The sequence below is a fragment of the Pseudopodoces humilis genome, chromosome 26, assembly GCF_049639895.1.
Source record: "Pseudopodoces humilis isolate 2021_Gansu_Grassland_sample_001 chromosome 26, ASM4963989v1, whole genome shotgun sequence".
Classification (NCBI taxonomy): domain Eukaryota; kingdom Metazoa; phylum Chordata; class Aves; order Passeriformes; family Paridae; genus Pseudopodoces; species Pseudopodoces humilis.
Window position 1 is genome coordinate 3,886,310 of NC_142225.1, and position 21,299 is coordinate 3,907,608.

At 57.3% G+C, this 21,299-nt stretch overlaps 1 protein-coding gene across 1 annotated transcript; it reads left to right on the top strand.

Annotated features, from left to right (window-relative positions):
• Positions 1-250: 250 nt before the first annotated feature.
• Positions 251-16,487, top strand: MDFI (MyoD family inhibitor). Its single transcript, XM_088067184.1, has 4 exons — positions 251-352; positions 11,065-11,247; positions 14,671-14,925; positions 15,248-16,487. Exons 1-4 carry the CDS (start codon positions 283-285, stop codon positions 15,502-15,504), a joined length of 765 nt encoding a protein of 254 aa, XP_087923310.1. The 5' UTR covers positions 251-282; the 3' UTR covers positions 15,505-16,487.
• Positions 16,488-21,299: the final 4,812 nt, after the last annotated feature.

The following is a 21,299-nucleotide window of genomic DNA, read 5'->3' on the forward strand; positions in this document are numbered from 1 at the left end:
TTTTTTGTGTGTGTGTGTGTGTGTGTGTGTGTGTGTGCGCGCGTTTTGTTTTCTTCTTTTATTTTTGGAAAGAATTGGGAAAGAAAAAAAAAAACAAAACAACAAACCCAAAAAGCCCCGAAGAAGCCCAGCCCAGAGGCAGCTCCGGCCGGCCCCCAGCGCCGGGGGATGCGGGGCGGGCGCGGGGCGGGCGCGGAGCCCCGCGGGGCCCCAGGTGAGACGGGCCCCGCTCCGAGCCCCCCCCCGAGCCCCGCTCCGAGCCCCGCAGCAGCTCCCGCACCCATGTCCCGGCCCGGCAGCCCCCGGCCGAGCCCCCCGGAGCAGCCCCGGGCCCAGCCGGTGCCGCCGCCAGGTACGGGGGGACACGGAGGGGACAAAGGGGGGCGCGGATGGAGGGGGGTGAGCGTGGCCGGGTGTGTGCACGAGTAGGGGGCTCCTGTGTGCCCCCCACTTGGGGCCGCGGGGAAGGCTGTGGGATCCTGGAGAAGGTCTTGGGATCCCAGGAAAGGTTTTGTGATCCCAGGAAAGGTTTTGTGATCCCAGGAAAGGTTCTGGGATCCTGGAGAAGCTTTTGCGATACCAGGAAAGGTTTGGGGATCCTGGAGAAGGTTTGGGGATCCTGGGGAAGGTTTTGGGATCCCAGGAAAGGTTTTGGGATCCTGAGGAAGGTTTTGGGATCCTGAGGAAGGTTTGGGGATCCCAGGAAAGGTTTGGGGATCCTGAGGAAGGCTGTGCGATCCCAGGAAAGGTTTTAGGATCCCGGGGAAGGTTTTGGGATCCCGGGGAAGGTTTTGGGATCCCGGGGAGGGTTTTGGGAGCCGGGGGAGCGTTTTGGGATCCCGGGGAAGGCTGTGGGATCCCGGAGAAGGTTTTGGGATCCCGGGGAAGGTTTTGGGATCCCAGGGAGGGTTTTGGGACCCCGGGGAAGGTTTTGGGATCCCGGGGAGGGTTTGGGGAAGGTTTTGGGATCCCGGAAAAGGCTGTGGGAGCACGGGTGGGGTGTGTACAGGAGTGGGGGGTGTGTGCAGGGCTCCCTGGATGAGGGGTGGATAAATGAATGTACGTGCAGGGCTGGGGGGTGTGCGCGTCTCTGGGGGATCGGGTCAGAGTTTGAGGGGTGTGGGGATGCATCGCTGGGCACCGAGAGCGAGCAGGGGAAGGGTGAAGGCACGGCTGGGGAGGGCGTGCAAGCACGGCTGGGGAGGGGGGTAGAACGTATCGCCGAGTGTTTGTGTGTTTGTGTGGGGCTGTGAACATCTGGGGGTGTGTGTGAAAGATTGTGAACATCTGGGGGTGTGTTTGTGTGTGATTGTGAACATCTGGGGGTGTTGGTGCCCCTGGCAATGTTTGTGTGTGACTGTGCTGGGCTGTGAACATCTGGGTGAGTGTTTGTGTGTGATTGTGAACATCTGGGGGGGGGGGTGGGTGTTGGTGCCCCTGGCAGTGTTTGTGTGTGTTTGTGTGTGATTGTGAATATCTGGGGGGGTGTTGGTGCCCCTGGCAGTGTTTGTGTGTGTTTGTGTGTGATTGTGAATATCTGGGGGGGTGTTGGTGCCCCTGGCAGTGTTTGTGTGTGATTGTGAATATCTGGGGGGGTGTTGGTGCCCCTGGCAGTGTTTGTGTGTGTTTGTGTGTGATTGTGAATATCTGGGGGGGTGTTGGTGCCCCTGGCAGTGTTTTCCCGTGTCTGTGTTTGTGTGTCAGCTCAGCAGCTGCCGGGAGCCCGCCGGGATTTCACATCCCAAAATCTCTGCAGCAGTTTCTGTCCCGGGGCCAAGCGCAGGGAGCAGCCGGGGGGAGGGGGTGGGTTAAACCCCCCCGAGGGATGGGGGTGAGGGGCTGCTCTGCACCTCTGGCTGGGTTACGGGGATCAGGCCGTGGAGAAGGGAATGAAAAAGTTTGGGGAATCCTCACTTTTCCCACGGGGCAGAGCTGAGCCCCCCGGAGCCCCTCTGGGTCGGGGGCCCCCGGTGCTGTCCCCGCCGAGCTTCACGTGCAGAAACTGCATTAAAACCCCACGGGGAGACTCAAATCCAGCAGAGCAGGAGGCTGGAGGGACACAGCACCCCAAAAGGGACCAAATCCACGCCGGGATCAACTCCCAAAAATCTCCAAAGATCGGGCTGAGCGGAGCGGCGGGAGCTCCGGGACCCGGCACAGCTGGAGCGGGCCCGTGTTGGCTTTGGCCCGGAGCTCGGGGCTTGGAGAATTCATCCTCTTGTTCTCTTCCCCCTGCTCTTCCAGCTGGATGCCGCCGGCTCCGCTTCCCGGCCGAGCTCTGCTCCAAACTCAGCCCCTGCAGCCGTGTCCCGGGGCCCAGGCAGCTGCACGGGGCTGACTTCCCTGGATTTCCTTCCTTTTCCAGGTGGGAAATGGTGAGCTGGGAATGCAAAGAGCTTTTTGCAAGGGGCTCGTCCCCAGCCCAGCTCCTGTTCCAGCAGCTGGGGGGATTTTAAAAAGCGGCTTTAAAACCTGTTGAGTGCTTTGGGGAAAATGGGTTTGGAGCTTTGCTGCCTTCCCTGTGGCCACACGGGAGCTGGGGGTGGGTGGAGAGTGGTTCAGCTCCCAGCTGGGACCTGCCTGAGCTGCTTGGGGACATCTGTGAGCGCCCAGTTGGGTGTTCCCATCTTGGAGGGACATCCAGGAGCGCCCAGTTTGGTGTGTCCCTGTTTTGGGGACCTGTTGTCCTTGTTCCCTCTTTGGGGGGCATCCATGAGTGCCCAGTCCTGCGTTCCCATGTTGAAGGGGTCTCATTTCCATCCCAAACCATCCCAAATCCCCCTTCTCTTCCTCAGCTCCTCCAGAGGGGACCCAGGGTGTGAACCTGAGCAGAGCTGGACTGAATTTGCCTCCTTCAGACTCCTCTGCAGCATGGGGAGGGTGAGGGGGTCTCCCTAATTCCCACCTGCCCAGGCTCCAGAGCCTCAATTCCACCCCTGCCCCTCCTCAAGGAGCAGCTCTGTGCTGTCCCACCCCAAATCCGTGCTGTCCCATCCCAAATCCTCACTGTCCCATCCCAAATCCTCACTGTCCCACCCCAAATCCTCACTGTCCCACCCCAAATCTGTACTGTCCCATCCCAAATCCGTGCTCCCCACCCCAAATCCTCTCTCCCACCTCTCCTTCCCCCCTGTCCGTGTGATTTTGGGGAGGGCAGAGCGGCCGGGCCCCGCCGTGTCTGTCCCTGGGACATTCGGGTGCAGAGCCCTGCTGCCTTGGGCCGGGGCCAGCGGCTCTGTCACGCAGCTCCGAGCCTGGGAATTCTCCCTCCATTCCCTTTCCCAACTTTTACAGACGGGATTGGCTCATTTGGATACACCCAGATTGAGGAATAACCGGGGAAACTGGAGGTGCTGGGGTGGTTTGGAGCAGCTCAGCGGGTGCTGGGCAGCTCGGGTGGGCTTTGCTGCTGTTTTCCAGCTTTTTTCCCGGAGTTTTGTTCCCTGGCATCTGCCGGGTGCCACCACAGCTCCTCCCCAGCCAGCAGGGACGGGGACACGGCAAACCAAGGCCCCGAAATAGCCACAGGTAGTTTGCAGAGAGAAGAGGCCTCTGTCTGCCCCAGTAATTATTTTTCAGAGGAATTAGCAGAAAACAGGAGGGAAAACCAGGAGTTTTTCGCTTGGTGAGATGATCCTTCCTTCACTGAGGGGGAACAAGGAAAGCAGGAGAGGCTCTTTCCTCCTCTTCCTCCTCCTCCATGTGAAGATGGTGGAGACAAATCCATCTCCAGAAGAAAAAACCCCCTTGGCTTTTCATTCCCACCTCCCTTCCCCTTCCCAGCGGGACTTTTGCCACCTCTGTGTCCCCAGTCCGTGCCTGTGTCCCGGCTCGGAGTTTGGGACACGCATTTTTCCTTAATTCCTTCTGCCTGTTCCCGAGGATTTTGCCTCGAGGTGTAAGAGGAGGCGGAAAAAGCTTTTGCGTGCTCAGCCCCAAACACGAAACATCCAGACCCAAAATATCCCTGGGGCCTGCACGAGGTGCCCCAAGCAGGGAATTCTCAGCAGGAATCGGGGCCACCTCACTCAGGAACCCTTAACTGGGACTGTCCTGCTCTGGGACAGGGGTAAGAACAAAGAAAAACCCCAAAATAAATGGTTTTTTTCCTTGTCTCAGTAGTGATTTCAATGCAGGATTGCAGAGTTTCATGCAGGAGTGCAAAGAACCCCTCCCAAAAAAGCCCTGAATAATACAGAACTTGTTTTTTTTACCCCACAGAAAGACTTTTTGCAACATTTCTGTTTTTATTCCCAAGCTCCTGAAAATGCTTCCCTCGTGTTTGTTCTCTGAACAACAGCAAAACTGACAAAGAAAAAGAAACCCAAGAAAAAAACAAAACCAAAAAAAAAGAAGAAAAAAAAGCAGATTTCTGGCTCTTTTCAAAGTTTCTGGGTTTGAGCAAAACAATTCCGGGCCTTGGGGCTGTGTTGCCCCTGCTCCTGCTCCAGCTCCTGATTGAATTTCCTTGGAAAGCGCCTGCCTGGGAGCTGCAGAAATCCAAGCCCTCCTCGGGGTATTTGCTGCAGTTCTGGTGATTTTTTCCCTGGAATTTTCCATTCCTGGAGTTTCCCCCTCCTGTGGGATGGGCACCAGCACCCCCAGGATGGCCCCAAAATCCCTTCCCGTGTCCCAGTTTTTGGAATCTGCTTTGGGATCTGGGCATGGGAGAAGCTCCAACCTACAGAGAAGTTTTGGGCTCCACCTCCATGGGATATTTCTTTGGGAAAATCCCATTCTCGTGCCTCAGTTTCCCCACCAAGCCAGGCAGCTTTTTCAGGAAAATCCCTGGAGCTCAGGGAAGGTGCGATGGGCCCTGCTTTCAGTCTCTGCTGGGATGAAAGGGGCTGGAGAAATGCAAATTATTATCCTGGTTAATAACACTGCCCAGCAGCTCTCGTTGATCCGCTCCTCAATTAACTTTTTTTAAAGGACTTAGGTTGGGAAGACACAAATTTTCCCTGGCAGGACCTGTGCTGGTTTAACCCCCAAGGTTACCCAATTACCGCCCTGGCTTGGGCCTTAATTACTCCCTCCATAATTTCTCCCTGCTCTGTAATTCCCAGAATCTCCTTGGATCTGATAGGCCTCGCCTTCGCTGCTTTCCAGGCTTCAGGGATAATTGCTTTTCCTTAAGGACACCCAGGATTTCCTCCCGTGTCGTTCCTCCATGCCAGGCTCTCCTGATTTTCCCAGATTTTCCATTTTTTGGCGAGTTATCCTGCCCCAGGTGCGTCTCCAGCTCAAATTCAGTCCCAGTTTGTGTTTTTCCCCTGTTTTCCCATTGTTTTCCCCCATTCCCTGTCCCCACAGGCGTTTGGGATGTTTTATGTTGGTTCTGGGATGAGGCAGATCCCAGGCCTGGTGCTGGGAGATGAGGAGAGGAACCTGGTCCTTCCTGGGTTTGTAACCTGGGAAGTTTTGTTGTCCCTGTTTTCCAGTCCAGGCTTTAAAAATCCCTTCTTCCCTTGCAGCTCCACACTGGAACGGTGCTTTAATACCCATAAAATGTAAATATATTTACATTAAATCCATTCTTTCTGCATAAGGAATAATTCCTCCCAAATTCCTGCAATGTCAGAGGTGCTTCTTGCAGGGAATTTGTATTTTATCTTCCCTGAAACCCCTCATAGGAGCAATTCTTCCATGGATTTCGTTTGGCAGGAGCCAGTTGGAGCCACGAGGGCCTTGGAGGGATGGGATTTGTAGGGACAAATAAACCTGGAGTGGGGGTTTTGTCACCGAGGTCAAACTCCCAACAGGGATGGACGGGATGGACGCTGGTCCTGGCCTGTCTGGCCCCAAAATTCCTCCCTCCCTTCCCACCCAAATTCTATAAATAACAAATAACAACAACTCCCAGCCTGCTGAGCTATTTGGGGTTTTTGTGGGTTTTTTTGCTTTGTTTTGCTTTTTGTGCATTTAGGAAGTCACTTCTCATAGAAACCACATTTTATTTTATTTTATTATTTTATTTTATTTTATTTTATTTTATTTTATTTTATTTTATTTTATTTTATTTTATTTTATTTTATTTTATTTTATTTTATTTTATTTTATTTTATTTTATTTTATTTTATTTTATTTTATTTTATTTTATTTTATTTTATTTTATTTTATTTTATTTTATTTTTTTACTGGATTCCTCATTGTCCCTGAACTGTTTATCCAAAGCTTTGCCCGGGTGAGCAGAGAGGCCAAAGCTTTTCCAGGTGGGAAGCAAAGCTCTGCTGGATCTGTGCTTTGGGAATCTCTCCTTCCCTTCCCACCCTCCTTTTCCTTTCCCTGCCTATCCCAGAGTCGGAGGCAGCCCTGGTGCACGAATTTCAGACTGAATGTAAATAAGGTGTTGGGATTTTTCCAATTGTGAGTGAACTTTCAAACCAGGATTTTGCTTCCCTCTGCTCCCGCCCGGCTCACGGGATGGGAAGGATTTCCTCCAGTACCATCTCTTCTGTACTGGAAACCTGGAATATCCCTGGAATAGCCCTGGAATAGCCCTGGAATAGCCCTGGAATATCCCTGGAATAGCCCTGGAATAGCCCTGGAATAGCCCTGGAATAGCCCTGGAATAGGCCAGGCAGGCACTTGGTTGGGCCAGGAGAAGCAGGAGAGATCTCAGGCTGGTTTTATCTGCATGAAAAGGAGAGCAGAGCGCTCCCAGGGCGAACAGAGCCGAGCTGCCTCCATCCAGCATTCCCTGCTCCCCGTCCAGCCGTTCCCAAGGGATTAAAGGCAGGGAGAAGGAGCTCTCCTGGGTGTCCCCAGGCTGGCAGGAGCTGCACCCCTTGGTTTTGGGTGCTCCCCAAGAGCTCAGATGTGGATCCAGATGTGCTGAGACCCCTTTTGGTCGGCACCCAACACCTGCCTGTCCAAGGGACGGGAATTGTGTCCACATTCCCCAATCCAGCCCCTCTTTAGCTCCTTGTTGGAGAAGTTTTCCTCCCTTTCTGTCCGTCCCTGGGACTGTGGACGTGCCCATCCCTCTCCTGCCACCAGATTCCTCCCCTCAGAGCCAAAGGGACTTGGGAGGAACAGGGACAGGGAAATGAGACCCCAGGATCCGTGAGGATCATCAGCCAGAGCCCAGGAACGCTGAGCAGGAGCCACGGGACACTCTGGGTGGGTTTGATCCCAAACCACGGCTCCAGCTTTGCGTCTTCCCACATCCTCTGGAGCTCTGGGCACCACGGCCAGCTGGGAGAAGGGAATCCGCAGGTTTGGGGGAGCTGTGGCTCGTGTTTGTGCTGCTGGAGAAGCTCTGCCTCATCCCAGCTCCCTCCAGGATGCCGCTCCTGCCTTTTGCTTGTCCAGCCCTTTGGGAATGCTGAGCTCAGCTCATCAGGAACTCCGTGTGCTTCCCACCCAGAGCACAAAGAGCTTTTCCCCCTCATCAGAGCCCCTGAAGCTCCCACATTCCCCAGGGCCTCCCTGCATTCCCAGAGGGATGTTGGTACTTTGGACTTTGCAGGAATTTTACGGGATCCTCAGTTACAGCATGAAACCTTCCAGCTTCTCTGCATCCCTCCTCTTTCCTCTCCTATTTTCCCACCCCCCTGATGGACTTTGGAGCTCACTGACATCTCGGGACTTCCATGACGGATGGATTTGGACCTTGGGATTGGGGAGAATAATCAGAAAACCAGCTCCATGTGCATGTCCTGGGCTTGGCAAAAGAAAGTAGCTTCACATCTATCAATTCCCTGATCTCTGGTACCTTAGGGCAGTGCTGTGATTGATTGAAGCTGAAATTACTGTTTTTGAATGCCTCGTTACCTCTGTTCCCAAAAACCAGAGCTCTGAGCCACCCCCACATCTCCCTTGTGCTTGGGGAGCAGAGGCTTGGACTCACCCCAGGCTCTGAGCAGGATTTGGCCTGGCCAGGAAGAGTCTGGGGCTGCAGGAGTTTGGGAAAAAAGCGAGAGAAGTCCCATCCCAAAGGCCGGCTCACCTTAGGGCTTTTCCTGGGCTCGTGGTTGGTTTTAAACCTGTTGGGTTCAGGCCAGGACTGGTCCCGTTCTGGGGCAGCAGGGGAGGGAAGGAACCGGTCCCTGCTCTGCCGGGAGAAGGGGAGAAGGGATCCAGGGCCCTCAGCTTGGCAGGGCACCCCTGGAGCAGGGATTGGGGCAATTTAAAGGAGAGGGAGCTGGGAGCTGTGGGATGAGCCTGTGCCAGTGATGGAAGGGTCTGTTCACCTCTCCCTGTGCCAGCAGAGCCGCTGCCTCTTCCTGGGGGCATTTTGGGAGCATTTCCCAGGACATTCCCTGAGCATTCCCAGGACATTCCCTCTGCATTCCCTGAGCATTCCCTCTGCACTTCCCAGGACATTCCCTGAGCATTCCCAGGGCATTCCCTCTGCACTTCCCAGGACATTCCCTCTGCATTCCCTGAGCATTCCCTCTGCACTTCCCAGGACATTCCCTGAGCATTCCCAGGACATTCCCTCTGCATTCCCTGAGCATTCCCTCTGCACTTCCCAGGACATTCCCTGAGCATTCCCAGGACATTCCCTCTGCATTCCCTGAGCATTCCCTCTGCACTTCCCAGGACATTCCCTGAGCATTCCCAGGGCATTCCCTCTGCACTTCCCAGGACATTCCCTGAGCATTCCCAGGACATTCCCTGAGCATTCCCAGGACATTCCCTCTGCATTCCCAGGACATTCCCTCTGCATTCCCAGGGCATTCCCTCTGCATTCCCTGAGCATTCCCTCTGCATTCCCAGGACATTCCCTCTGCATTCCCAGGACATTCCCTCTGCATTCCCAGGACATTCCCTCTGCACTTCCCAGGACATTCCCTCTGCATTCCCAGGACATTCCCTCTGCATTCCCAGGACATTCCCTCTGCATTCCCTGTGGATCTTGAGGGGCAGGGGGCTTTGGGCAGGAGCCTGTGGGGTCTGTGCTGAGCCCACTCGTGTCCAGTTTCAGGGGTCAGGCTGTGACCCCTGGGCAGGCAGAGCCTTTCCCACCCCATTCCCAGGGGGAGCTGGGGGTCAGCACCATCCCCACGTTCCCCGTGGCCCTGCAGCAGCTGGGATGTGAGGCTGGGAAGGATCAACTTACCCAAACTTCATTCCTGCCTATTTCTGTCCCTCTCCTGGCCAGCTTGTTCCCGGGGGAGTTAATTTAATTGCCACCTTCCTCGCTGCGTGGCTGTGGTTGTGTGTGAGCCCTTGTGCAGGGTAATTACAAGTGTGGACACGGCAGGAACGAGCCTGGGCTCCATCCCAGCCAGAGCAGCACCCTGGATATCCCTATGGATCCATCCAGCCGGGGCTGCTGCTGTCCCACAGAGCTCCAGACTGGTCTCATCCCCAGGAAAGGGCACAGAGCGGGCAAGGGATGCTCTGGAGGCAGCACAGAGTGGCAGGGACAGGGATCTGCTGGAGCTCTCCCTGTGCCAGCCCTTCTCCTGCTGCTGCACCCGATTTTCCAGCTCTCTTTCCCAATCTCTGACCTGCAGGGAAGGGGAGCTGGTGATGATGTGGCTGTTCTGAGCATTCCTGGGGGGTTTTAAGCCCTGAACATGCTCTGGGCATCTCACAGCAGAAACCAGAACTCCTGTTCCTTCCCAGGGACTCTGTGGGAGCTTCACCCTCTGTGCCGGGCCCTGGACACCTCTGGCTCCACTCAGAGCTCCTCATCCCTCAGGATTTCACGTTTGGCTTTGGATCAGGGCTGGCTTGGGCCAGTCCAGGTTGGGACATGACAGAGGCTGTGGATGCAGCAATGTGTGGATGTTATTCACCCCCACACCCACGGGGAGATGACAGCCTGCTCTCCTCCCCTCTCCATTTTGCTCCAGGCTTTCCAGAGCCATGGGAATGGCTTTTCTCCCATCTGGGGCTTGCACACTCACGCTCCATTGGGATTTGGAGCCAATGCTGGTGTGCAAAATTCAGCTGGAGCTGCTGGATTTCCCCTGGTTGAGCCCCAAAATCTCCTCACCCATGAGAGCTGTGAGCAGGGCTCTGTGCTGGGGTGAATTTTTCTTCCCACAAAATCTCAGGAGCTCCAGCACCCCGGGCTGGATCTGCCCCCTGGGGAGGGCAGAGGGGAAACTGAGGCACATGGATGACTTTGGAAGGTCTTGTGGAGCTGGGAGACCCCTGGAGAGCTTCTCCAGACCGGCTGCAGCCCCTCTGCTGCATTTCCAGGCTCCCACTGATCCCGGGGCGCAGCTGGAACCCCCCAACTTCCCTCCTTAGGCTCCTTTTAGTTATCCGTAATTGCCCTCCTTCCTGCTGGGCTCTGGTGTGCGGGAGCCTGGTTTTATCGAGGATAATGAAGTGTCCCAGGTCTCTTTCCCCCTTCCCCTCCCCTCCCTGCAGGACTCCTGTTACAGCCAGGGCAATTATGGCTCTGCTCTCCCTCCCTCTGCCCAGCCTATAATTTAGTTTTATATAAAGTGCGCTCCAGCCCCTGTTGTGCAAGACGTTGCTATTCCGAGGGCTGGGCAGAGGGCTGGGGTGGCGGGGAGGGGGCTGGGGCAGCGTGGAATCGCACCGAGCCCCACCTCGAGCACCCCAAATTCCCCGTGGGATGGAGCCGCCAGCCCCCAGCAGCGCTGGAGGTGGTCCTGCCTTCTCCCGGCTTTCTGCGGGGGGGTGTTCGGTACCGGGATTTCTCCCGTGGAGAATAACTCGGCTCCTTTCAGGCTTTTCCCGTCCCATCGAGGGGTCCTGCAGGGGTTCCTGCTGCTCCAGAGCGCAGGAGGATGAGGGAAGGTGGCAGCCAGCTCCCGCAGGGAAGACAGTGGCCCTTTCATGGGAAGCGGGATGAAAAATCCAGCTTGAGCTGCTGAGTGTAACCAGATCCCGTGGCTTTTTGGAGAAGGAATGTGAGAGTTTGGGAGGCTTTTCGGGATGGCGCTGCAGCGGGGTGAGCAGCTGCCCAGTGATGCAGCCCCCGCGGTGCTCCAGCTCTTGCCCCGCTCTGTGTGCGATGGGGACGGGAATCAGAGCCCCGACACCCTGCCCGGTGCCAGGGACAGTGCCGGGGCCGGCCTGGGAGCTTGGCTGACCCCGGGGAGCTCAGCTCTAACCCCGTTTCTCTTGCAGAGGTGGCTGAGCCCTCGCTCCCTGTCCCGAGGCCGATCCCAGCGCTGCCCCCGGTGGAGCCCCGGCCGCCCGCCCGCCCCGCGGTGCCGAAGAAGGAGAAACCCCTGGGAGGTGACAAATCCCCAGCGGTGCTGAGGAAAGGCCCCCGGGCCGAGCTCTGCGGCGCTCCCGAAGCTGTGACATGTGAGTGTTTCCCTCGGTGCCAGCTCGGACACGGCCGGACCCTCTCCCTGCGCTGCTGCCGCCGCCTCAGCTGCGGCGGGACTCATCAAAAAGCCGGGCAGAGGTGGGAACCCGGCTCCTCCTCGCTTTGTTCCTCCCCACATCAGAGCTCGAACCCAGCTTGAGTCACCCGCAGAGGCGAAAGTGAAGGGCGGCACCCGAGGTGGCTCCCGGTGCCCTCGGAGGAGGAGCGGGGGCAGCTGGAGCTGCCTTGGGAAGGGTTGGGGTCCCCTGGGAAAGGGATGAGCCTGCTCGGGAAAGGGGCTGGATGGAGCATCCCCCAGAACCCCTGGAAGTAGGAGAGAGGACACCCACAAAGAACGTTTTTGTGGGCACAGCCGTGAGGTATTTCCGTGGGCACTGCCCCGGGATGTCCCCATGGCACAGTCCCGGGATGTCCCCATGGCACAGTCCCGGGATGTCCCCATGGCACAGCCCCGGGATGTCCCCATGGCACAGCCCCGGGATGTCCCGGTGTCACAGCCCCGGGATGTCCCCATGGCACAGCCCCGGGATGTCCCGGTGTCACAGCCCCGGGATGTCCCCATGGCACAGCCCCGGGATGTCCCGGTGTCACAGCCCCGGGATGTCCCCATGGCACAGCCCCGGGATGTCCCCATGTCACAGCCCCGGGATAGGGCTGCAGCAGCCGCTCGCTGGAGCTGGGACAGTTCTCCCCTTGCCGAGTGCAGGCCAGGGCTGAGGCCGAGCCGGGCTGTCCCCTCTGAGCTGTTTCTGCTGCAGGCGGTGGCGGGGCCCGGCAGCGCCTCCCCAAATCCGCTGCCGGTGTCCCCGCCGTGAGAAGGCCGGGCTGGGGCGGGCAGGCTGCGGCCGAGGTGCCCCCGCTCCGTCCCCCGGTGCAGGGCTGGGAGAGCGGAGCCGGCAGATGTGGGAGGCTCTCCTGGAGCCGTCCATCCCTGCCTGGCCGCCAGCCCGGATCCCAGGGTTTCGCTCCCGGGCTGCCATTCCCTTTCTGCTGGATGCGGACCCGCAGCTTCCCCTTCCGAGGGGCGTAAAGGGATGAGGGCGGCTGGGAACGGGGCTGCCCCTGCGGAGAGCGGGCAGGGGAGGGGAGAGGGAGGCGAAATGCGGGCGCTGCGGCGGGGAGAGCGCACGTTTCCTGTGGCGGAGCCCTCGCACAGCATCTGGGAGCTGGGCCGGCTGCCCACAGACATTCTGCACGCCTGAGTCACACCGCAGCCGCTGCACGGACCCTCCCCAGCCCAGCCCAGCCCCCCGGCCGCCCCCCACGGGCCCCGGGCTGGCAGGGATTTGGGCACTCTCCTCTTGCTGCTGGGTGAAGGGACCTTCCCCTCTCCTCGCCGGGAAATGAGCAGCGTCACCTCTGGTGTCCCCCGCTCCTCACTGCACTGCTCTTGCGGGGTTCACCATTGGTTTTTTGGGGTTATTCCCCTTTTGGAAGGACCTGGGGACCACATTTAGGCTCTCCCATGGGATGGTGGCATTGCCGTGCCAGTCTGGCTCGGGAGGGACCGGGCAGAAGGGGCTGTGGGGTGCAAGGTCACTTCCTTGCCCACCAATACCAGGACTGGCCCGCTCCACTCAGCACTGCTGCTCGAATCCAGTTTTCCAGCATTTTGGAACACTGGGATTGTGGCTTTGGGAGTCTGTGTGTTGAGTTTCAGGCAGGAGCAGCAGCAGATGCGGGCGGCCACAACATTCCAAGCCCTGGCAGTGGCTCAGGGAGGGTCCCAGCAGGGGGACCCCGGTGATGCTGCCCTGGGATAGGGTGGGGGGATCCAAACCCAAAGCGAACATCCAGGAGGTTTTGGGGTATTGAAGAGCTGGAGACAGGCAATTTTCCCCAAAATCCTGGTTTTCAAGGGCTGGTCTCCCCACTCCTGCCCAGACTCCCACATTACTGGGGAGCTGGAGGTGCCTCTTTGAGAAGAGCTTTGGCCCCATGTTTTAAAGGCTGTCCTAAGAAAATGGAATCTATTTTCCCTAACTTTGAGGGGGGGGATTCCTGGCTGCCTTTGTCTCCCCCTCGCCGGAGCCAGAGCGTGATTTTGATTTACAAACAGTTTAATCTGAGGAATGCAGCGAAATGGGGAGCGCCAAGTGCATCCTGCTGCAATCCCAGAGAATCCAGCTGCCGTCTGAGGCTGCTGAGCTGCTGCTGGCTCCCTCTGAACTCAGCCCCTGCCCGGCTCCCTGCGGGCTCAGCCCCTTCCCGTCACAGCCCTGGGCACCGTGGTCATCCTCGGAGCCATCTCTGTGCACACACGAGGCAGGAGAGGGCACTGCACAAGGGTACACAGGAATTGAACACTCCATGCGGTTTTTAGGGAGAGGAGACAATTCCTGTTTTATCCAAGACCTGTTTTCTGTCTCCCCAGTCTCCTATCATCCAGCCCACTCTTCCCGCTCAGCTCTGGTTATTTTAAGTTCCCTTCCCAGTGGGTTTCAAGGACCAAGCTCCCAGTTTAACCTTTCTGAGCAGCCCGAGCCTGGGCTTGGTAAAACCAAGCACTGGGACCATCCACTCGTGTCTTTCACGTATTTTATTTTCACCTTCCATCTGTTTTATTTTCGTGGATGCAGGACAGGGACCGCCTGTGCCTGCTCCACCCCTGTGTTCCCCCATGCCCTGCACAGAAAGCAGCTCCTGTTCCCTGGTGCCAAGAGGTGCCTTTGCCCTCGAGCCTCTCTCCTGAATCATCCCTTGTTTACTGCCATGGGAGAGGAAAATCAAAGTTTGGCCAAAGATTTGATTTTATTTGTGGCATTCCTGAGGAGGATGATGGGTGCTGGAGCCCCGTTCCTTGTGCTGGTTCCCAGCCCTCTCCCAGAGCACCACGGACACCGGGCAAGGGGCTGAGCCACCCCTCTGGCTCTGGCAGTGTCCTGGCAGGACATGGGGCTGCAGTGGGAGAGGCTGGAGGGACAGACACAGCACTGAGTTATTTTCCTCCTCCTGCAGAGAAGTTCAGCCAGAGGTTGGGGAGACCTCAAGGAAGTGGCCGGTTCCTGCAGGGCTGGGGAGAGGAGCAGGCTGGCTCTGCAGTGGTGCCTCATCTCTGACTTTACAGAGGGCAGTGGGGACATCCAGGAGCTCTGTCCGGCAGTCTTGGTGGCTTCATCCCTCCTGCCTCTTCCTTCAGGTCCTCTGATGAGTTTCAGCACATCCTTCATAACAAATCTTCATTTCATGCCTTCCACTCTCTGGAGCCTTTGCCTCCTTCCCTCCAGCCACTTTTTCCACATCTCCTGTTCCATCTCCATCCTCTCGATCCATCAGCATCACCTCCTGGCCACCCCATGTCCAGCTGGGGACCGAATTCCCGTTTTTCTCCAGGGTCTGGGCACGCCTTTCTCCCGGCGGAGAGGGCAAGGGGGGTAACACGCTGCTCTCTCCTCCAGGCCAGCCCCAGGTGCGGCCACCCCCGCAGCCCCCCGGGCCCTGCACCCTCCTGCTGCCCAACGGCGCCGGGCGGGGGCCGGACCCGGCCAGTGCCAACGGGGAGACGGGGAACGGGACCTGCCGGGCCGTGCCCAGCGTGCAGAAACCTCACCGAAAGCTGCAGTCACACCACTCTATCAACAGCCAGAGCAGCAAGAAGAGCAAGGGCAGCTCCAAGTCACCCTCTTCCCACATCCCCATTGAGGCGCAGGAAGGTACTGCCTGTCCCCTGGGGGTCTCTTTCCAGTCATTCTCCTCGGGCCCCTCATCCCTTGGGATCCCTTGGGTGGCATCCCCCGAGCCCAGTGGGACCCCCGGACCCTCCTGGCATCCTCTGGCTGAGCGGGGCCATCTCCCATCCTCCAAAATTGGTCTCTCTTGAGGGCTGAGTGTTAAGGGAGATCTCCGGGGCAGTGGCTGCCTCCTGATCCCTTTTCCCCTCCCTTCTGTGGATTCCCGGGGGAGGATTTCCACCTTGTGCTGCTCCCCCAGCATCCCCCGTGCCGGGCGCTGTCTCACCCGCGCGTTCCTCCCCAGACTGCTGCGTCCACTGCATCCTCTCCTGCCTCTTCTGCGAGTTCCTGACCCTCTGCAACATCGTGCTGGACTGTGCCACCTGCGGCTCCTGCACCTCCGAGGACTCCTGCATCTGCTGCTGCTGCTGCAACTCGGGCGAGTGCGCGGACTGCGACCTGCCCTGCGACATGGACTGCGGCATCATCGACGCGTGCTGCGAGTCCGCCGACTGCCTGGAGATCTGCATGGAGTGCTGCGGGCTCTGCTTCTCCTCCTGAGGGGCTCCCCTGGGCCGGGGGACCCGCGCTGGGACCCCCCAGGCTCCCCCGCAGCGGGCGAGGCTCCGGCCAGTCCCTCGGGAAAGCTCACGGAGGAGGAGAGCGAATCCCCCCCTGGAATCCTCGTCCTTGGAGCCGGATCCTGCCCGGGGAAGGGTGAACCCAGGCACGGCGGGGGCTCTGGCAGTGTCCTGTCCTGCTCTACCTCTGCCTGCACCGGGGCACCGCGGGAGCCTCCTGCCACCTGAGCCGAGAGCAGGAGCACCCATCCTGCAGAGCCACCCTGGGGCCTTGGGGACAGCCCTGTCCTACAGAGCCACCCTGGGGTTTTGGGGACAGCCCTGTCCTGCAGAGCCACCCTGGAGCCTTGGGGACAGCCCTGTCCTGCAGAGCCACCCTGAATCAAAGCCTTGGGGACAGCCCCGTCCTGCAGAGCCACCCTGAATCAAAGCCTTGGGGACAGCCCTGTCCTGCAGAGCCATTCCAGGGCCTTGGGGACAGCCCTGTCCTGCAGAGCCACCCTGGGGCCTTGGGGACAGCCCTGTCCTGCAGAGCCACCCTGGGGCCTTGGGGACAGCCCCGTCCCGCTGCCAATGCCCCAGGACTGCTCTGCGGGCAGCACTGCAGGGGGTGGCACAGAGCATCCCCCTCCAGGGACATCACCAAGGACACCTCCAAGGCTGGGTGACCCCCGGGCACCGGGAGATGCTGGAGCCTCCAGCCCGGCTGGGGGACACGTCCTGCCAGGGCCCCCTGCCCTCGGTAGCCAAGTGCAATACCCGCAGCCTGTCCCCCTCCCGGGAGGAAGCTTTACCTGCAGCCGGAGCCGTCACCGAGCTGTCACCCAGCTCCGCGTGTCCCAGGCTCGGCTGGTGCCAAATGACCCCCAGCAGTTGCTGGCCCCGTGCCACCATCCCGAGGACAGAGGTGGTGGCTGGGTTGGGGTGGCAGACACGCCGCTGACGGGCTGGGGAGACGGGAAGTGTCCCGGTATTTGATATTATTTTTGTTCCTTTTTACTGTAAATAAAGGTCTTTCTTCATTTCTGACTGGCGGCTGGCCCGGGACGCGCTGTGCGGGGCACTCCCTGGAGACTGAGGCTCCGTGTCCCCTGTCCCTGCTCCCAGCTGGCTTTGGGGACATGGGACAGGTCAGTGAAAGCCCCAGGGTGCTCCTGTTTGCTCCTTGTGCTGGGAAGGAAAATGCAAGAGCTCTCTCTGTCCTTGGCTCCAGGGAACAGGTGAGGTCCTGAAGTGCCCCGGCTCCCCTGGGACAAACCCTGGCTGCGCTGTCCCACCCCCCCCGCAATGTTCCTTGCTCCGGGCTGCTTCACCAGCCCCAGGAGCAAATTCCCAAAGGAGAAAATTAATTATACCAATTCCTAGCGGAAGGGCCGGGGCTGGTCAGGTTGCAGCCCTTGGAATTTGGGTGGCTTTGGCCACTCCTGCAGCCCCCCAAGCCCTGGGTGAGACCCCCACCCGTGCCAGGGTCAGGGAGCACGACCCCACAGCGGGGTCTCGCTGCCCCTGGAAAGGCTGGGCTGGCCCGGCTCAGCTGCTGCCTGGGCTGGAGCTGAAGGAGGAGGGAAAAACACTTAAAAACCGAGGCCAAATGGGTCAGTTGGTCACGGCGACAAGGGCTGCTTCGGGATCTGGGCTCGCTGCCCTCCGGCGCTGCCGCTCAGCCGGGAATCCTATTTTTAGTGGTGAGCAAGAGCCCGGCACTGTGCAAGTGCACAGAGGGGACGAGGATGGTGCGGGCAGCCTTCCTCCACCCCACACAGCGCAGGGACGGCTGGGGGTGCTGCCTTTGGGTTTTACCCCTCACTAAAGCGGCGAGGACCGGGGGTGGGACGCACATCCCTGCCCAGCCCGGCACAGACGGGATCGGGGCCCCATGCGGCACTCGCAGGGTCGGTCAGAGCTTTTCCACAGGCTCCGGCCGAGGCTCTGCTCCAAACCCTTCGCATCCTTGGCACGGAGGCCCGGAGGCGCTGGCCTTCCCCGGCCTGGCCTCGCTTCTGCTGCTAATTAGGGAGCTTGGAGCTGGCAGGGCTGCTCCCACCAGCCGCAGTCGCTTAATGGGGAACAGATTCCCCCGGTGCGGGAGGGCCCTGAGGGCTGGCCGGGCCCTGTGTGGTTGAGTTTGGGGTGGGCTGGGGGTCACACACACCCCAAACCTCCTCCTGCTGCTGCTCCTCAGTCCTCCAGCCCTTTTAATGCTGCTCCCGAGGGAGCAGGTCCCCATCCAGAGCAGGAGGTGGGGAGCAGGGATGGGATCCTGGCATGTTTTCCTCGATGGATGTGATGTTCAGGCCTGTGAATGGACTTTAGTGACAGCTGCCTTTGAGAAAATACGAGTAAAAGAGCAATAATCAGCTCAGGGCTACCCAGATCTCTACCCTCTGCAAAGCCTCCCTCGGAGAGCTGTTCCCACCTTTGGCAGCGGCTCCTCGGGGCTCGAAGCTGAAGGGGGCGAAGGCAGATTTATTTCAGTCCTGACCCCAAACCTGAGGCACGTTCCCTGCCCTGAGCAGTGCTGGCTGCTCTGCTCATGCCCCAGGAGCTGCTGGAAATCCCAGGGCTGGTTCTGGGATTGATGGATCAGAGCAGGGAATGACAAACCAGAGTGAACTCAAGTCCCTGCAAGGGCTTTGGAAGCCGAATTAAACCCTTCCTCTGGATTCAAGTTGGCACTGGCCATCCCGGTTGCAAAACACTGGGCAAGGCAAGAGTTAAACCCCCCTGCCTGGGAATTAATTAACAACAGATGTGCTTGGTTTTAACTAATTACTCTCCTGCCAGCACTCGGTTTTTATGGTTTTCTCAGAGTTGGAGCACCATGCCCACTCCAGTACTGACCCTGCTGGCTTTTCCTGGGCACCTTGGGCTTCCTTGCCCTCCTTCCCCAGCCTGGCTGGCCCCAAGTTTGATGTTTTAAATGAAACAATTCTGTGAAATTGGCTAAAATCCATTAAAATTCCGGTCACCTAAATCAGCATTGCTGGGATTTTGGTGCAGGATCCCCCCCAGCGCTCCCTGGGGTGGGCAGTGCCTGACCCTGGCCATGGGGGTTTCCTTTTCCTACAATCCCTGCTGGGGATTGATTATTCCTGGGGCATTGGAGGTCTTAATGATGGGAACTCATTGTTTAATTGCTGATGGATTCCAGGGGCTGCTGAGCCTGTTGTGGGTGCAGCCAGGGGGACAGAGGGACAACGGGAGGCTTGGAAGTTCTGCAGGCAGGTGTGAAACCCCTGGGATCTGGAGCTGGCTCATCCCCACTGCCCTGATCTCTCCGGACACCCCATTTTTCCATGGATGGAGCAGCTCGGGATGAGCCCCACATTTGGCTGCTCCTTTGGTGGGGAGGGCTGTCAGCAGCCTGGGCTATTTCTGTCCTCAATCACGATCAATAAAACGGGAGAGGATTTTTTATTTTCCACTCCAAATACTTTCTCCATCCTGTTTCCTCCCAGTTCACACGGCGGACTGGGGAGCGCTCCAGCAAGGAGGCCCACGGAGCCTTTTCCTCCTCCTCCTCCTCTTCATCCTCCTCCTCCTCCTCTTCATCCTCCTCCTCCTCCTCCTCATGCCAACACAACTCCCACTCCTGCTCTGTACCACCCCGAAATTCCCTTGCAATTCCCTGCAAGCCAAGGGGCAGGTTCAGCTGGGGGCCGGCAGCGAGCCCTCGCACACGTGCGTGCGCACACACTCACACGTAAAAGAAAACACCCCCAGAGCCAAAGGGGAAAAAAAAAAAACCCTAAAATAAAATAAACCCGGTTTTTGGAAGGCAGAGCAGCTCATGTAATCCCAGGTTCTGGCAGGATGGGGGACGGGAGACGACTGCAGTCTATTAAACTTCCTTTGAGAACCTGCCAGACTGACAACAGCTGGAAGGAATTAACATTTCGGGTCCACCAGCTCCTCTCCTCGCTTTCACCCTTCCCCAAAAGCCAGCTCCAGGCCAGAGGCCCGGCAGCATCACTTTTTCCCACTCCCTGATGTCCCACAGTCTCTGGCCGGAGCCGATTCCTTTAATCCTGAACCTGCCAGAAGCGTGAGCATCCTCTGAATGAAAAATCCAGCGCCTGTGCTGGCACCAGCCCCCAGGCTGGGTCTGAGGTTCATCCCCAAAAACTGGGACAAACACCAGGATGGGAAGGGTTTGCTGGATGTGTTTGTTGTGGCTTTGGGGTGAAACTTTAGGAGCTGTCCCCAACTCGGGTGTGCTGCCCCTTGGCTCCGTGTGCCGGGAGCTTGGCAGGATTTGGCTGAGGGGAGCAGGGTGGGATGGCCCTGGAGCAGAAATCCCCCAAAATTCCCGAGTTTTGAGGGGAAGGGCAGAGATTCCCCAAAATTCCCAAGTTTCGAGGGGAAGGGCAGAGATTCCCCAAAATTCCCAAGTTTCGAGGGGAGGGGGTGCAGGAGCTGTCTGGAATCTGGCAGATTCCAGAGGCTGGGCTGCCAAAAGGCACCGAGCCCGGAGGCTGCGACCCAAACCAGAGCAGAGATCCCCACGTTGGGCTTTGCTACCAAGTTGGAGGAGGAAAATTCGGGAATGTTCCCATTAACCCTCTCCTGGTTCCTGGGAGAAGTCTCAGCTTCACTCACCGTCAGCTTGGAGAGGGGTCTGCAATCCCAAGGGACACAATGGGAAAATCGGGATGTGCAGAACAGCTGGATCCATGGAGAAATGGGTGTGTGATTATTCCCAAGCACAAAAATCCAGGGATCCCACTGGGTTTGATGCCAAAGGGAGGTCGGAACCCAGGTGTGGGAGATCTGGAGGGACCCACGGATCCCATCCTGCTCCGGTGGGGATTCCCATCATCCAGGAATATCCTGGAGCTCGGTGCCAGCGGGGACCAGGTGGGGAATTCAAGGGAGTTTTCCAGAGGTCAGGAAAACAGGAGGGACAAAGAGGAATTCCAGGAATTAGTGGAGGGCTCGGAGTGCGATCCGGCTGCCCAGGGAATTCCTGACTTGGGAATTCCAGCTCCTGGCCCAGCAGCACCAGTTACACCCACTGGGCTCCCAGTTCCGGGCACTGGGTCCTGCCTGGACTGGGAATCATCACCGAGAAAATCGATGGATTCCAGTTCTGTGTTTATTAAAGAATTCCTTGATTTATTAAGGAATCCCTTGATTTATTAAGGAATTTCTTGATTTATTAAGGAATCCCTTGATTTATTAAGGAATCCCTTGATTTATTAAGGAATTCCTTGATTTATTAAGGAATCCCTTGATTTATTAAGGAATCCCTTGATTTATTAAGGAATTTCTTGATTTATTAAGGAATCCCTTGATTTATTAAGGAATCCCTTGATTTATTAAGGAATTTCTTGATTTATTAAGGAATCCCTTGATTTATTAAGGAATCCCTTGATTTATTAAGGAATCCCTTGATTTATTAAGGAATTCCTTGATTTATTAAGGAATCCCTTGATTTATTAAGGAATTCCTTGATTTATTAAGGAATCCCTTGATTTATTAAGGAATTTCTTGATTTATTAAGGAATTCCTTGATTTATTAAGGAATCCCTTGATTTATTAAGGAATTTCTTGATTTAATAAGGAATCCCTTGATTTATTAAGGAATACCTTGATTTATTAAGGAATCCCTTGATTTATTAAGGAATCCCTTGATTTATTAAGGAATTTCTTGATTTATTAAGGAATTCCTTGTTCTATTAAGACATTCATTATTTTATTAAGGAATTTCTTATTTATTAAGGAATTTCTTGATTTATTAAGCAATTTTTTGTTCTGTGAAGAAATTCCGTGATT